This window comes from Rhinopithecus roxellana, chromosome 11 (assembly GCF_007565055.1).
Source record: "Rhinopithecus roxellana isolate Shanxi Qingling chromosome 11, ASM756505v1, whole genome shotgun sequence".
Taxonomy (NCBI): Eukaryota; Metazoa; Chordata; class Mammalia; order Primates; family Cercopithecidae; genus Rhinopithecus; species Rhinopithecus roxellana.
In genome coordinates this window covers 137,352,771-137,367,734 of record NC_044559.1, presented here as the reverse complement: position 1 = coordinate 137,367,734, position 14,964 = coordinate 137,352,771, and the positions used below count along the sequence as shown (strand labels likewise).

At 47.4% G+C, this 14,964-nt stretch overlaps 1 protein-coding gene across 5 annotated transcripts in view; it reads right to left on the bottom strand.

Annotated features, from left to right (window-relative positions):
* SLC25A16 (solute carrier family 25 member 16) overlaps window positions 1-14,178 on the bottom strand; it is a 51,472-nt gene extending 37,294 nt beyond the window's left edge. For 3 of the 5 annotated variants that reach the window (XM_030941550.1, XM_030941555.1, XM_010375224.2), the window contains exons 1-2: window positions 13,904-14,178; window positions 3,798-3,890 (exon numbers count right to left, since the gene is read on the bottom strand). In XM_030941550.1, the coding sequence (XP_030797410.1) occupies window positions 3,798-3,890; window positions 13,904-14,030 (220 nt within the window). In that variant the 5' untranslated portion in view covers window positions 14,031-14,178. Of the gene's footprint in view, window positions 1-3,797; window positions 3,891-4,117; window positions 4,300-13,903 lie in introns of all 5 variants that reach the window. The other 2 variants (XM_030941551.1, XM_030941552.1) reach the window with 2 other exon arrangements.
* Between the last annotated feature and the right edge of the window lie 786 nt (window positions 14,179-14,964).

Here is a 14,964-nt window from a genome sequence, read left to right as displayed (position 1 = left end):
GCCTGGGCAACAGAGTAAGACCATCTCAAAAAAAGAAAAAAAAAAAAAGAGAAAAAAATAAAAGAAAAAATATTTACAAGAAAATGAGTTACAATTAATATACTGCATAAATATCCATTCAGGATTGTAAGAATGACACTTTTAAAATGCAGTTGGAAAAATAACTGATTGTTATTCACCCTGTTAAACATCTTTCTATAACACGATATTATAAAAATCAAGCACAGTGGCCACGCGTGGTGACTCACGCCTTTAATCCCAGTACTTAGGGAGGACAAGGCGGGCAGATCACCTGAGGTTGGGAATTCGAGACCAGCCTGGTAAACACAGTGAAATCCCATCTCTAGTAAAAATACAAAAATTAACCAGACATGGTGGCACACACCTGTAATCCCAGCTAGTCAGGAGGCTGAGGCAGGAGAATAGCTTGAACCCAGGAGGCAGAGGTTGCAGTGAGCTGAGACTGAGCCAGCCTGGGCAACAGAACAAGACTCCATCTCAGAAAGAAAGAAAAAAACTAACACAAATAATCTTTTGGCCCGGAGCAGTGGCGTATGCCTATAATTTCAATACTTTGGGAGGCCACAATACTTTGGGAGGCCAAGACAGGCAGATTATTTGAGGTTAGGAGTTCGAGGCCAGCCAACATGGCGAAACCCTGTCTCTACTGAAAATACAAAAATTAGCCAGTCATGGTGGCGGGTACCTGTAATCCCAGCTACTCGTGAGGATGAGGCATGAGAATGGCTTGAACCCTGGAGAAGAAGGTTTCAGTGAGCCAAGATCATGCCACAGTACTACAGTCTCTGGGCAAGAGAGCAAGAATTTGTCTCAAAAAAATAGTAATAATAATAAGCTGGGTGCGGTGGCTTACACCTGTAATCCCAGCACTTTGAGAGGCTGAGATGGGCAGATCACAAGATCACGAGTTCTGGACCAGCCTGGCCAATATGGTGAAACCCCGTACCTACTAAAAAATACAAAAGTTGGCCGGGCGCGGTGGCTCAAGCCTGTAATCCCAGCACTTTGGGAGGCCGAGACATGCGGATCACGAGGTCAGGAGATCGAGACCATCCTGGCTAACATAGTGAAACCCCGTCTCTACTAAAAATACAAAAACTAGCCGGGCGAGGTGGCGGGCGCCTGTAGTCCCAGCTACTCCGGAGGCTGAGGCGGGAGAATGGCGCAAACCCGGGAGGCGGAGCTTGCAGTGAGCTGAGATCCGGCCACTGTACTCCAGTCCGGGCAACAGAGCGAGACTCCGCCTCAAAAAAAAAAAAAAAAAAAAATACAAAAGTTAGCCGGGCATGGTGGCGCACACCTGTAGTCCCAGCCACTTAGGAGGCTGAGGCAGGAGAATCGCTTGAACCCGGGAGGCAGAGGTTGCAGTGAGCAGAGATCACACCACTGCACTCCAGCCTGGGTGACAGACTGAAACTCCATCTCAAAATAATAATAATAATTAATGTTTTGGTCCTTGCATATGATTACTGACCACATTTCTGTTTACTTCCTTAGAATAATCTCCTAAAACTGGAACCGCAAGATCAAAGAATAGGTACTTTTTGAGACTTTTACGCATATTGCCAAAATGCCCTCCAAAAGACTAAACAATTCTTATTCTCACCAATGACAAGTTATTAAAGTGTCCATGTTAATCGAATGGCTGGTTTTAAAGGAACAACTAAGGTCTTGATTTTTTTTTTTTTCTTCAGATGAAGTCTCGCTCTTGTCCCCCAGGCTGGAGTGCAATGGCTCGATCTCGGCTCACTGCAACCTCCACCTCCCGAATTCAAGCAATTCTCCTGCCTCAGTCTCCCGAGTAACTAGGATTACAGGTGCCTGCCACCATGCCTGGCTAATTTCCGTATTTTAAGTAGAGACAGGGTTTCACCATGTTGGCCAAGCTGATCTTGAACTCCTGACCTCAAGTGATCCTCCTGCCTCAGCTTCCCAAAGTGCTGGGATTACAGGCGTGAGCCACTGAGCCCGGCCTAAAGCCTTCATTTTTTTATTTATAACAAAGCAAGCGGCCGGGCACGGTGGCTCACACCTGTAATCCCAGCACTTTGGGAGGCTGAGGCAGGCAGATCACCTGAGGTTGGGAGTTCGAGATCAGTCTGACCAACATAGAGAAACCCTGTCTTTACTAAAAATACAAAAATTAGCTGGGCATGGTGGTGCATGCCTGTAATCCCAGCTACTTGGGAGGCTGAGGCAGGAGAAGCACTTCAACCCAGGAGGTGGAGGTTGTGGTGAGCCAAGATGGTGCCATTGCACTCTAGCCTGGGCCACAAGAGCGAAACTCCGTCTCCAAAAAAACAAGAAGAAGAAGAAGAAAAAAAAAAAGCAAGAACTGGATTCTTCTTGCACAAAGATTTCTAGAATGCTTTTTTAAATTAAGTGTTAAAAAGGAATAATTATTTCAGTTTTACATTTTTAAATCTCATCTCCCATCTCTTATTGCATTTAAAAAATCGGACTGAAGCCAGGTGCAGTGGGTCACGCCTGTAATCCCAGTACTTTGGGAGGCCAAGGCAGGCAGATCACCTGAGGTCAGGAGTTAGAGACCAGCCTGACCAACATGAAGAAACCCTGTCTCTACTAAAAATACAACATTAGCCAGGCATGGTGGCACATGCCTATAATCCCAGCTAGTAGGGAGGCTGAGGCAGGAGAATCGCTTGAACCTGGGAGGCAGAAGTTGCAGTGAGCCGAGATCGAGCCATTGCACTCCAGCCTGGGCAATAAGAGCAAAACTCCGTCTCAAAAAATAAATAAATAAATAAATAAATAAATAATAAAAAATCAGACTGAGTTGTTATGTGTGCCTGCGAACAATGTGACTAATTAATCCCAATAAACACATAACATTTACTTCAATTATTCCAAGATTTTGGCTAGGAAAATATCAGCATCCTAAAATGATAATATATATAACCACTACTGCAAATGAAAGGATTATAATGGATAAGAAAAATATTCTTTGGAAAATTTGCCCCCTTTCCTTTTTTTTTATTTGACCTCTTTCAGGTTCCTGAATTTATAGAGAAAAAACAAAGAGCAAATTTGCCCGTTTGAAATGCTTGCTTCCTGGTGCCGTAAAGAAACAGTACTTGGACATATATTTAATGTACTTAGCAAGGTTATTTTTATTTTTCGCAGAAAGGGTACACTCGCCAGCAGTTTTGCCATGAGAGTACACCGAACAAAGGAGAAACAGGGTCATTTATAACCTGACTTGTCCACCCTACTGTTGCATCCGGTTTCCATTGGCTGGAATGGGACCTCACATCCTGTATTTGTCCCGATTGGCTAGCAATTTAGAACTTTTTAAAAGAGGCAAAGGCAGAGGAGAACAAAGGAAGGAGAAATTAACGTGTGGAATCCTGTGAAAGGTCAAAAAACACCTTTAAATAAGGAAGAGGAACAGGCTGTGACCAATGCTTGCAAAACACCTTCAAATAAGAAAGAGAGACAGGCTATGACCTAATGCTTGCTTGGAGCAGAATAAGCATGCCAGGGCAAATATTTACGCTAAATTGTGGGAGCTAAGAATATAAAGTACATTGATTTTTTTTTATCATGGCTAGCAGATATTTAAGAATGTTAGCACAGGTCTTTGAATAAATTTTGCTTTTTAAAAGAAGTTACTATTTATTCCTAATTAAATGGGGAAAAAGTCTTTAAAGAGGAAACTCTACTTTACTTCTTGCATCCCCAAACTTAAATTCCCTTTTTTGCCCACTTTCCACAATATTTTCATTCATTTTTATCTTTAGCATCTATTAACTCACCAAAATGCTTGTAATGGCGATTGTGAGCTTGTAATAAAACCTTTACTCGATCCAATGGAGCAACTGTTGTTTTGGCACAGCATCCAGCAATACCTAAAAATTTTTCAAAAGGTCAGGAAGAAATTGCATACCATTTATTTCCAGATAGAAATCATTAGTTGTTCAGCCAGCAAACCCTCTAATCTCTAATTTAGTCTCCATGAGTAAATCTGCCTACAGCATGGACATGCAGATGACTGGGCCCCATTCCCTGTAACTTAATAAGTGAGCATGATTACACTACTTTAGTAAGTTTTATTGTGTAAATCAGCATCTAATACCTGAGGAACACTGGGAATCTTGCTAAAATGTGATTATGGAGACAGACACTTGAAGGTATTTATCCAACTGCCAGGTCCTGTTTGAAGTAACCTCCTCTTCTTCTGGAAGATTTTTATGGAGACAGACACTTGAAGGTATTGATCCGATTGCCAGGTTCTGTTTGAAGTAACCTCCTCTTCTTCTGGATCATTTTTTCATTGAAACAACCAACTTTTACCCATAAAATTAGTCATTCATTTATACATTCAGCAAATACGTATTTCGACCCTACCATGTGCCACTGGGAAAAAGTATAGATGAAAGTAGAATAAAGTGCATACATGGGCTTTAGCATAGGTCAGAGTCCAGGCCAGCCCCTCGAGCTTGGCATGCTTCTAAATCAACTATATAGACTTCTCTACAATATTGTACATCTAGTAATGACTTGATAAAATGGATGGCTCCTCTTATAAAAAGGTGAAAAATAGGCCAGGCACAGTAGCTCACACCTGTAATCCCAGCACTTTGGGAGGTCGAGGTGGAAATACTACTTTAGACTAGGAGTTTGAGACCAGCCTGGGAAACACAGTGAGACCTCATCTCTATTAAAAAATTTTTAAAAATGGGCCAGGCGCAGTGGTTCATGCCTGTAATCCCAGCACTTTGGCAGGTTGGGGCGGGCAGATCTCCTGAGTTCAGGAGTTTGACACCAGCCTGGCCAACATGGTAAAATCCCGTCTCTATTAAATATACAAAAAAAATAAGCGAGACATGGTGGCAGGCACCTGTAGTCCCAGCTATTTGGGAGGTTAAGGCAGGAGAATCCCTTGAACCCAGGAGGCCGAGGTTGCAGTGAGCCGAGATCACGCCACTGCACTCCAGTCTGGGCAACAAAGTGAGACTATCTCAAAGAAGAAAAAAAAAAAATTAGCGAGACATGGTGGTATGCCTCAATACTCAGAGGGTAAGGCTGGAGGATCACTTGAGCCCATAGTTGGAAGTCGCAGAGAGCTATAATTGCGCGGCTTCGCTCCAGCCTAGGTAACAGAGCAAGACTCGGTCTTTAAAAAACAAGTCCAGGCACGGTGGCTCATGCCTGTAATCCAGCAATTTGGGAGGCCAAGGCAGGCGGATCACTTGAGATCAGGAATTCGAAACCAGCCTGGCCGACATGGTGAAACCCCATCTCTACTAAAAATACAAAAATTAGCCAGGCATGGTGGCGGCTGCCTGTAATCCCAACTACTCGGGAGGCTGAGGCAGGAGAATCTCTTGAACCCAGGAGGCGGAGGTTGCAGTGAGCTGAGATCACACCATTGCACTCCAGCCTGGGTTACAGAGACTATTTCTTTAAAAAAGGAAAAAAAACCATACACACACACAAATAAAATTTTAACTTTAAAAATTCACATTCTGAGATATCCAAAAATAAATTGTGGCTGGGAGCAGTGGCTCATGCCTGTAATTGCAGCACTTTAGGAGGCCGAGGTGGGCGGATCACGAGGTCTGGAGTTCAAGACCAGCCTGGCCAACATGGTGAAACCCCATCTCTACTAAAAACACAAAAATTAGCCGGGCATGGTGGTGCATGCCTGTAATCCCAGCTACTTGCGAGGCTAAGGCAGGAGAATTGCGTGAACCCAGGAGGCAGAGGTAACAGTGAGCCGAGATCGCACCACTGCACTCCAGCCTGAGCGACAGAGTGGGTCTCTGTCTAAAAAACAAACTAGGCCGGGCGCGGTGGCTCAAGCCTGCAATCCCAGCACTTTGGGAGGCCGAGACGGGCGGATCACGAGGTCAGGAGATCAAGACCATCCTGGCTAACCCGGTGAAACCCCGTCTCTACAAAAAATACAAAAAAAAAAAACTAGCCGGGCGAGATGGCGGGCGCCTGTAGTCCCAGCTACTTGGAAGGCTGAGGCAGGAGAATGGCGTGAACCCAGGAGGCGAAGCTTGCAGCGAGCTGAGATCTGGCCACTGCACTCCAGCCTGGGCGACAGAGAGAGACTCCGTCTCAAAAAAAAAAAAAACACACACAAACTACATAAATAAAATGTATATTTATACTCAAATATTATATCTACTATGTTTCCATATCAAAGCTCTCTTATCCAAACTAATGAAAATAATAGTTGGCCAGGCGCAGTGACTCATACCTGTAATCCCAGCACTTTGGGAGGCTGAGGCGGGCGGATCACCTGAAGTCAGGAGTTCGAGACCAGCCCAACCAACATGGAGAAACCCTGTCTCTACTAAAAATACAAAATTAGCCCGGTGTGGTGGCGCATGCCTGTAATCCCTGCTACTTGGGAAGGTGAGGCAGGATAATCACTTGAACCTGGGAGGCAGAGGTTGTGGTGAGCCGAGATCACGCCATTGCACTCCAGCCTGGGCAACAAGAGCAAAACTCTGTCTCAAAAAACAAAAAAAGGCTGGGTGCAGTGGCTCATGCCTGTAATCCCAGCACTTTGGAAGGCTGAGGCAGGTGGATCACGAGGTCAGAAGTTCAAGACCAGCCTGGCCAAAATGGTGAGACCTTGTCTCATCTAAAAATACAAAAATTAGCCACATGTGGTGGCGGGCATCTGTAATCCCAGCTACTCAGGAGACTGAGGCAGAAAATTGCTTGAACTCAGGAGGCAGAGTTCTCAGTGAGCTAAGATTGCGCCACTGCACTCCAGCCTGGGTGATAGAGTGAGACTCCGTCTCAAAAAAAAAGAGTAAATCATAATCATGGCTATCCAAAATTATGGATAAACTAAAAATAATACACATTTGGTTTCAGAATATTATATATTATCTTCTCAGTTGTGTACGAATTAACTGTATAATGAATTATTTAGGCCAGGTGCAGTGGCTCACGCCTGTACTCCCAGCACTTTGGGAGGCCGAGGCAGGCAGATCACCTGAGGTCAGGAGTTCAAGACCAGCCTAGCCAACATGGTGAAACCCCATCTCTACTAAAAATACAAAAATTAGCTGGGTGTGGTGGCACATGCTTATAGTCCCAGATACTTGGAAAGCTGGGGCAGGAGAATCGCTTGAACCCGGGAGGCATAGGTCACAGTGAGCCGAGATCACACCACTGCACTCCAGCCTCGGTGACAAGAATGAAACTCCATCTCAAAAAAAAAAAAAAGAGAGAGAGAGAAATTGTTTACAATGTATTCAATAAGTAGTTTTATTTAATAGTATCTTTTTTTTTTTTTTCCCAGGCTGGAGTGCAATGGCACAATCTCGGTTCACTACAACCTCCGCCTCCCAGGTTCAAGTGATTCTCCTGCCCCAGCCTCCCGAGTAGGTGGGATTACAGGAACCCGCTGCCACACCCAGCTGATTTTTTTTTTTTTTTTTTGTACCTTTAGTAGAGACGGGGTTTCACCATGTTGGCTAGGCTGTTCTCGAACTCCTGACCTCATGATCTGCCTGCCTCGGCCTCCCAAAGTACTGGGATTACAGGCATGAGCCACCGCACCCAGGCTATTTAATAGTATCTCACCTTGCTTTCACACTACAGTAGTCCCCCCTTATCTGCAATTTCACTTTCTGCAGTTTCAGTTACCACCAGTCATCCATGTTCAAAAAATATTAGATAGACAATCTGTAATAAGCAATTCACCCGGGCACAATGGCTCACGCCTATAATCCCAGCACTCTGGGAGGCCTAGGTGGCAGGATCACTTGAGGTAAGGATTTCAAGACCAGCCTGGCCAACTTGGCGAAACCCTGTCTCTACTAAAAATAGAAAAATTAGGCTGGGTGCAGTGGCCCACACCTGTAATTCCAGCACTTTGGGAGTCCGAGACAGGCGGATCACCTGAGGTCGGAAGTTCGAAACCAGCCTGACCAACATGGAGAAACACCATCTCCACTAAAAATACAAAAATTAGCTGGGCGTGGTGGCAAATGCCTGTAGTCCCCGCTACTCGGGAGGCTGAGGCAGGAGAATCGCTTGAACCCGGGAGGCGGAGGTTGCAGTGATTCAAGATCGCACAATTGCACTCCAGCCTGGGTGACAAGAGCAAAAAAAGAAAAAAAAAAGGTCGGGCAAGGTGGCTCACGCCTATAATCCCAGCACTTTGGGAGGCCAAGACGGGCAGATCACGAGGTCAGGAGACCCTGTCTCCACTAAAAACTTCAAAAAATTAGCTGGGCGTGGTGGTGGGCGCCTGTAGTCCCAGCTATTCGGGAGGCTGAGGCAGGAGAATGGCGTGAACCCAGGAGGCAGAGCTTGCAGTGAACTGAGATCGCGCCACTGCACTCCAGCCTAGGAGACAGAGGGAGACTCAGTCTCAAAAAAAAAAAAAAATTAGCCAGGCGAAGGGCCAGGCATGGTGCCTCACATCTGTAATCCTAGCACTTTGGGAGGTTGAGGCGGGCTGATGGCGAGGTCAGGAGATTGAGACCATCCTGGCTAACAAGGTGAAACCCCGTCTCCACTAAAAATACAAAAAATTAGCCGGCGTGGTAGCACATGCCTGCAGTCCTTGCTACTCGGAAGGCTGAGCCAGGAGAATCACTTGAACTTGGGAGGCAGAGGTTGCAGTGAGCCAAGATCGCGCCACTGCACTCCAGCCTGGTGACAAAGTGAGACTCCGTCTCCAAAAAAAAAAAAAAAAAGGAACACACAGACACACACATACTCACATTTAATATCAAGTGCCAATAAGGCAGTGGGGATACAAAATGGAATAGACACTTTAGAAATACTTTGACAGTTTCTGGCCGGGCGCGGTGGCTCAAGCCTGTAATCCCAGCACTTTGGGAGGCCGAGACGGGCGGATCACGAGGTCAGGAGATCGAGACCATCCTGGCTAACACGGTGAAACCCCGTCTCTACTAAAAAAAATACCAAAAAAACTAGCCGGGCGAGGTGGCGGGCGCCTGTAGTCCCAGTTACTCGGGAGGCTGAGGCAGGAGAATGGCGTAAACCCGGGAGGCGGAGCTTGCAGTGAGCTGAGATCCGGCCACTGCACTCCAGCCCTGGCAACAGAGCGAGACTCCGTCTCAAAAAAAAAAAAAAAAAAAGAAATACTTTGACAGTTTCTAATTAAAACACAAAAAATTAGCCAGGAGTGGTGACGGGCACCTGTAGTCCCAGCTACTTGAGAGGCCGAGGCAGGAGAATGGCAAACTCGGGAGGTGGATCTTGCAGTGAGGCGAAGCTTGCAGTGAGGCGAGATAGCACCACTGCACTCCAGCCTGGGCAACAGAGCGAGACTCCGTCTCAATAAATAAATAAATACTTTGACAGTTTCTAATTAAAACCGGGCTGGTTGTGGTGATTAATGCCTATAATCCCAGCACTTTGGCAAGATGAGGCAGGAGGATCACTTGAGCTCAGTTCCAGACCAGCCTGGCCATCATGGCAAAACCTGGTCTCTACTAACAGTACAAAAATTAGAAAAGCAACATGCCTGTAATCCCAACTGTTCTGGAGTCTGAGGTGGCAGAATTGCTTGAACCCAAGAAGCGGACATTTCAGTGAGCGGAGATGGTGCCACTGCACCCAGCCTGGGTGACAAACTAAGACTCCATCTCAATAAATAAAAAATAAACACAATGAGGATCGGTGTGGGGGTCACACCTGTAATCTCAACACTTTGGGACGCCGAGGTGGGCAGATCACTTGAGGTCAGGAGTTGGAAACCAGTCTGGCCAACATGGTGAAACCCGTCTCTACTAAAAATACAAAAATTAGCTGGGCATGATGGCGCACGCCTGTAGTCCCAGCTAATAGGGAGGTTGAGGCAGTAAAATCGCTTGAACTCCGGAGCCGGAGGTTGCAGTGAGCCGAGATCGTGCCACCGCACTCAAGCCTGGACAACAGAGCAAGACTCTGTCTCAAAAAAAAAAAAAAAGAAAAGAAAAGAAGGAAATATATTACTTATACGTGCAATGTGAATGAATCTTAAATGCATTAAGGTAAGTGATGGAAGTCAAACTCAAAAGGCTACATACTGTATAACTCGATTTATATATCTTTCTGGAAAAGTCAAGACTATAGAGATAGAAAAACAGATCAGTGGTTGACAGGCGTTGCAGATGGGAGGAGAGGAATGTCAAAGAAAAGTGGAAATAAAGCCCGGCTCTGTGGTTCACGCCTGTAATTCTAACACATTGGGATGCCAAGGCAGGTGGATCACTTGAAGTCAGGAATTTGAGTCTGGCCAGAATGGTGAAACCCGGTCTCCACTGAAAATACAAAAATTAGGCTAGGCACGGTGGCTCACACCTGTAATCCCAGCACTTTGGGAGGCCGAGGCAGGCAGATCACGAGGTCAGGAGATCAAGACCAGCCTGGCTAACACGGTGAAACCCCGTCTTTACTAAAAATACAAAAAATTAGCCGGGTGTGGTGACAAATGCCTATAGTCCCAGCTACTTGGGAGGCTGAGGCAGGAGAATCGCTTGAACCTGGGTGGTGGAGGTTGCAGTGAGCCAAGATTGCACCACTGCACTCCAGCCTGGGCAACAGAGTGAGACTCCTTCTCAAAAAAAAAAAAAAAAAATTGCCAGAAGTGGTGGCACCCACCTGTAGTCCCAGCTACTCTGGAAGCTGAGACAGGAGATCACTTGAACATGAGAGGTGGAGGTTGCAGTGATATCAGGCCACTGCACTCCAGGTTAGGCAACAAAGCGAGAATGTCTCAAAAAAAAAAAAAGAAAAGTGGAAATATTTTGGAACTACTCTGTATCTTGACTGCAGTGGTCATTACACAACATGTTTGTCAAAGTGCATTTTACTTAGCCAACAATGATAGCTCTTTTTTTCCCCTTTCACGGAATCTGGCTCTGTTGCCCAGGCTGGAGTGCAGTGGTGTGATCTGGGCTTACTGCAACCACCACCTCCCGCGTTCAAGTGATTCTCCTTCCTCAGTCTCCCAAGTAGCTGGGACTACAACAGGTGGGCACCACCATGTCCGGCTAATTTTTGTATTTTTTGTACAGACTGGGTGTCACCATGTTGCCCAGGCTGGTCTCCAACTCCTTAGCTCAAGCTATCCACCCGATTCAGCCTCCCCAAGTGCTGGGAATAGAAGCCTGAAGCACTGCACCCAGCGATAGATCTTTTGTTCTCTGATTTATACCAAGCAAGTTGAAGGCACATAGCTGGGACTCAAATATTTTCCATGTGAATAAATGTCATTTCTTTTTTTTTTTTTAATTGAGAGGGAGTCTCGCTCTGTTGCCCAGGCTGGAGTGCAATGGAGCGATCTCGGCTCACAGCAACCTCCACCACCCAGGTTGAAGCAATTCTCATGCCTCAGCTTCCTAGGTAGCTGGGACTACAGGCATGTGCCACCACACCTGGCTATTTTTTTTTTTAATTTTTAGTAGAGATGGGGTTTCGCCATGTTGGCCAGGCTGGTCTTGAACTCCTGACCTCAGGTGATCTCCCCACCTGAGCCTCCTGAAGTGCTGGGATTACAGGCGTGAGACACCTCACCTGGCCTAAATGTCATTTTATCAGCAGAAGAACAAAATAATTAAATTCCGAGGCCTTAACTGGTGGCTCACGCCTTTAATCCCAGCACTTTGGGAGGCAGAGGTGAGCAGATTGCTTGAGGCCAGGAGTTCGAGACCAGCCTGGCCAACATGGTAAAACCCTGTTTCTACTAAAAATATAAAAATTAGGGCCAGGCACGGTGGCTCACACCTGTAATCCCACCACTCTGGGAGACCAAGGCGGGTGGATCACAAAGTCTAAAGATCGAGACAATCCTGGCGAACATGGTGAAACTCCATCTCTACTAAAAATACACAATTAGCTGGGTGTGGTGGCACACACCTATGGTCCTAGATACTCGGGAGGCTGAGGCAGGAGAATCGCTTGAACCCAGGAGGCAGAGGTTGCAGTGAGCTGAGAGGGCACCACTGCACTCCAGCCTGGGTGACAGAGTGAGACACCGTCTCAAAAATAAATAAATAGGCCGGGCGCGGTGGCTCAAGCCTATAATCCCAGCACTTTGGGAGGCCGAGACGGGCGGATCACGAGGTCAGGAGATCGAAACCATCCTGGCTAACACGGTGAAACCCTGTCTCTACTAAAAATACAAAAAATATTAGCCGGGCGAGGTGGCGGGCGCCTGTAGTCCCAGCTACTCGGGAGGTTGAGGCAGGAGAATGGCGTGAACCCGGGAGGCGGAGCTTGCAGTGAGCTGAGATCGCGCCACCGCATTCCAGCCTGGGCGACAGACCGAGACTCCGTCTCAAAAAAAAAAAAAAAATAAAATAAATAAATAAATAAATAAATAAATTAGCCAGGCATGGTGGTGCACGCCTCTAATCCAGCTACTTGGAAGGCAGAAGCAGGTAAATCACTTGAACCCTGATGCAGAGGTTACAGTGAGCAGAGATCGTGCCGCTGCACTCCAGCCTGGCTGACAGAGTGAGACTCCATCTGAAAAAAGAAAAAGAAAAAGAAAAAAAATAGCCGGGCCTGGTGGCATTCCCCTGTAATCCCAGCTACTTGGGAAGGTGAGTGAGGAGAATCACTTGAACCCAGGATGCAGAGGTTACAGTGAGCCGAGATCATGCCACTGCACTCCAGCCTGGGTGAGGGAGTGAGACTCTGTCTCAAAACAACAACAACCAAAAAAAAACTTAATACTGCTGCAGTCTTCAGAAATGATCTTTCTACAAATCCTCATGTAAGTGTTTGCTTTGTTTTGTTTTGTTTTTGAGATGGAGTGTGGCTCTGTTGTCCAGACTGGAGTGCATGGCAGGATCTCGGCTCACTGCAACCTCCACCTCCCCAGTTTAGGCGATTCTCATGCCTCAGTCTCCTAAGTAGTTGAGTGCCACCACGCCTGACAAATTTTTGTAGTTTTAGTAGAGACCGGGTTTCACCATGTTGGACGGGCTGGTCTCAAACTCCTGACTTCAAGTGATCTGCCCACCTCAGTCTCCCAAAGTGCTGGGATTACAGGCGTGAGCCACTCTGCCCAGCAAATTTTTATCGTTTTTTTGTTTGTTTGTTTGTTTGTTTGTTTTCTTCTTTTAGGAGAGGGTCTTTCTCTGTAGGTCAGGCTGGAGTATAGTGGTATGATCATGGCTTACTGGAGCCTCAATCTCCTGGGCTCAAGCAGTCTTCCCGCCTCAGCTTCCCTAGTAACTGGGACTACAGTAGTGTACCACTGCACATAACCTCAATGTGGAATTTTTAAATTTATGAATCTTAAATAAGTAATGACAACCCAGAGAAGTAATTAAGGAAGGGTGGAGCTTGAAGGCCCAGGAAATTCCTAAAAGACAATATGAACTTTTTGATCCCAAAGTCACACCAATAATAGGGCTTGTCAAGTACTATGGCACAGTTTACTAGAATCACCGGAACCAGTTTTGGCTTTAGATAGTTTTGCACAATTTTCCAGTCGTCAATAAAAAGCTGATCTCCAATATTTGTTTTCCTTTAAGCAAACAGCAAAATCCAAGTCTACACTGGGTCACTCATGGTTTTCATAAAAGAAAGGAGTGCCCCGCATGTTTCACTAAAACCCGAGGGTCTCTGTAAGGGATCCTCCTCTTTTCCCTGTTATCCAGCCCTGAAAAACGGGTACCTGATTCAGACCTTCCACCTCCCCAGCCTTTGCCGGAGAGCCAAAGGTTCCACTCCCCATTACCTGACTGTCATTAGTCAAGTGATTACTAGAAAGAGGTTACAGCAGGTCAGGGCAGATGTCTAGCAGAGCATTGAAGCAGCCAGAGTCCAAGAATGTCATAAAGGCCGCTTGCATCCCACTTGCCCACAATCCTGCCCCCGCCACCCAGAGCGCGGCTGGCTCTTCGTGGCATGGACCCACCTCCGGCCAGAAAGGAGCGCAGCCAGTAGAAGTCTCTGCGGGCTGTGGGCCTTCCGGCCCCTGCCGCCTGCGGCATTGCGGGAGGGGGATCGGCCGCCGCCAGGGCTGCCGCGGCCGCCGCCGCCATCAGGACCAGAGTCGCGTCAGCAGCCTAGGTTGCCAACTTACAAAACACCGGACGGGACCATAGCCCGAACAGGCGGTGACAGGAGGCTGACCGCCCCGCCGGCGGGGCAGAGTGTCACCCGGCGGCACGACGCGAGCTGATGGCGTACAGCAGGGGCGGGGCCTAAGTCACGCGCCAAGGGGCTGAGGCGGGAGGGGCGGGGCCAGGACGCGGAAGGGGGCGTCACGCAGGCTCGTAAACGTCCCCATAGCGCCTCACCCGGCATAGCCACTGTCAGTTTACTGCTCAGGCCCCTTCTGATCGGACGGAAAAAGGGAACGGCAGGCAGTGAGACCGTCCCATTAAAACCCACAACCTGGCCGGGGGCAGTGGCTCACGCCTGTAATCCCAGCACTTTGGAAGGCCCAGGCGGACGGATCACTTGAGGTCAAGAGTTCAAGACTAGCCTGGCGAACATGGTGAAACCCCGTCTCTACTAAAAATACAAAAAATTAGCCAGGCGTGGGGGTGGGCGCCCGTAATCCCAGATACTGGGAAGGCTGAGGCAGGAGAATTGCTTGAACCCAGGAGGCGGAGGTTGCAGTAAGCCGAGATCACGCCATTGCACTCCAGCCTGGGCGACACAGCGAGACTACGCCTCAAAAAAAAAAAGGGGGGAAGAAGAAGAAGAAGCCAGGCGCGGTGGCTCACGCCTGGCCTGTAATCCCAGCACTTCGGGAGGCCGAGACGGATGGATCTCGAGGTCAGAAGATCGAGACCATCCTGGCTAACACGGTGAAACCCTGTCTCTACTAAAAATACAAAAAATTCGCCGGGCGTGGCGGCGGGCGCCTGTAGTCCCAGCTACTCAGGAGGCTGAGGCAGGAGAATGGCATGAACCTGAGAAGCGGAGCTTACAAGTGAGCCAAGATCACGCCACTGCACTCCAGCCTGG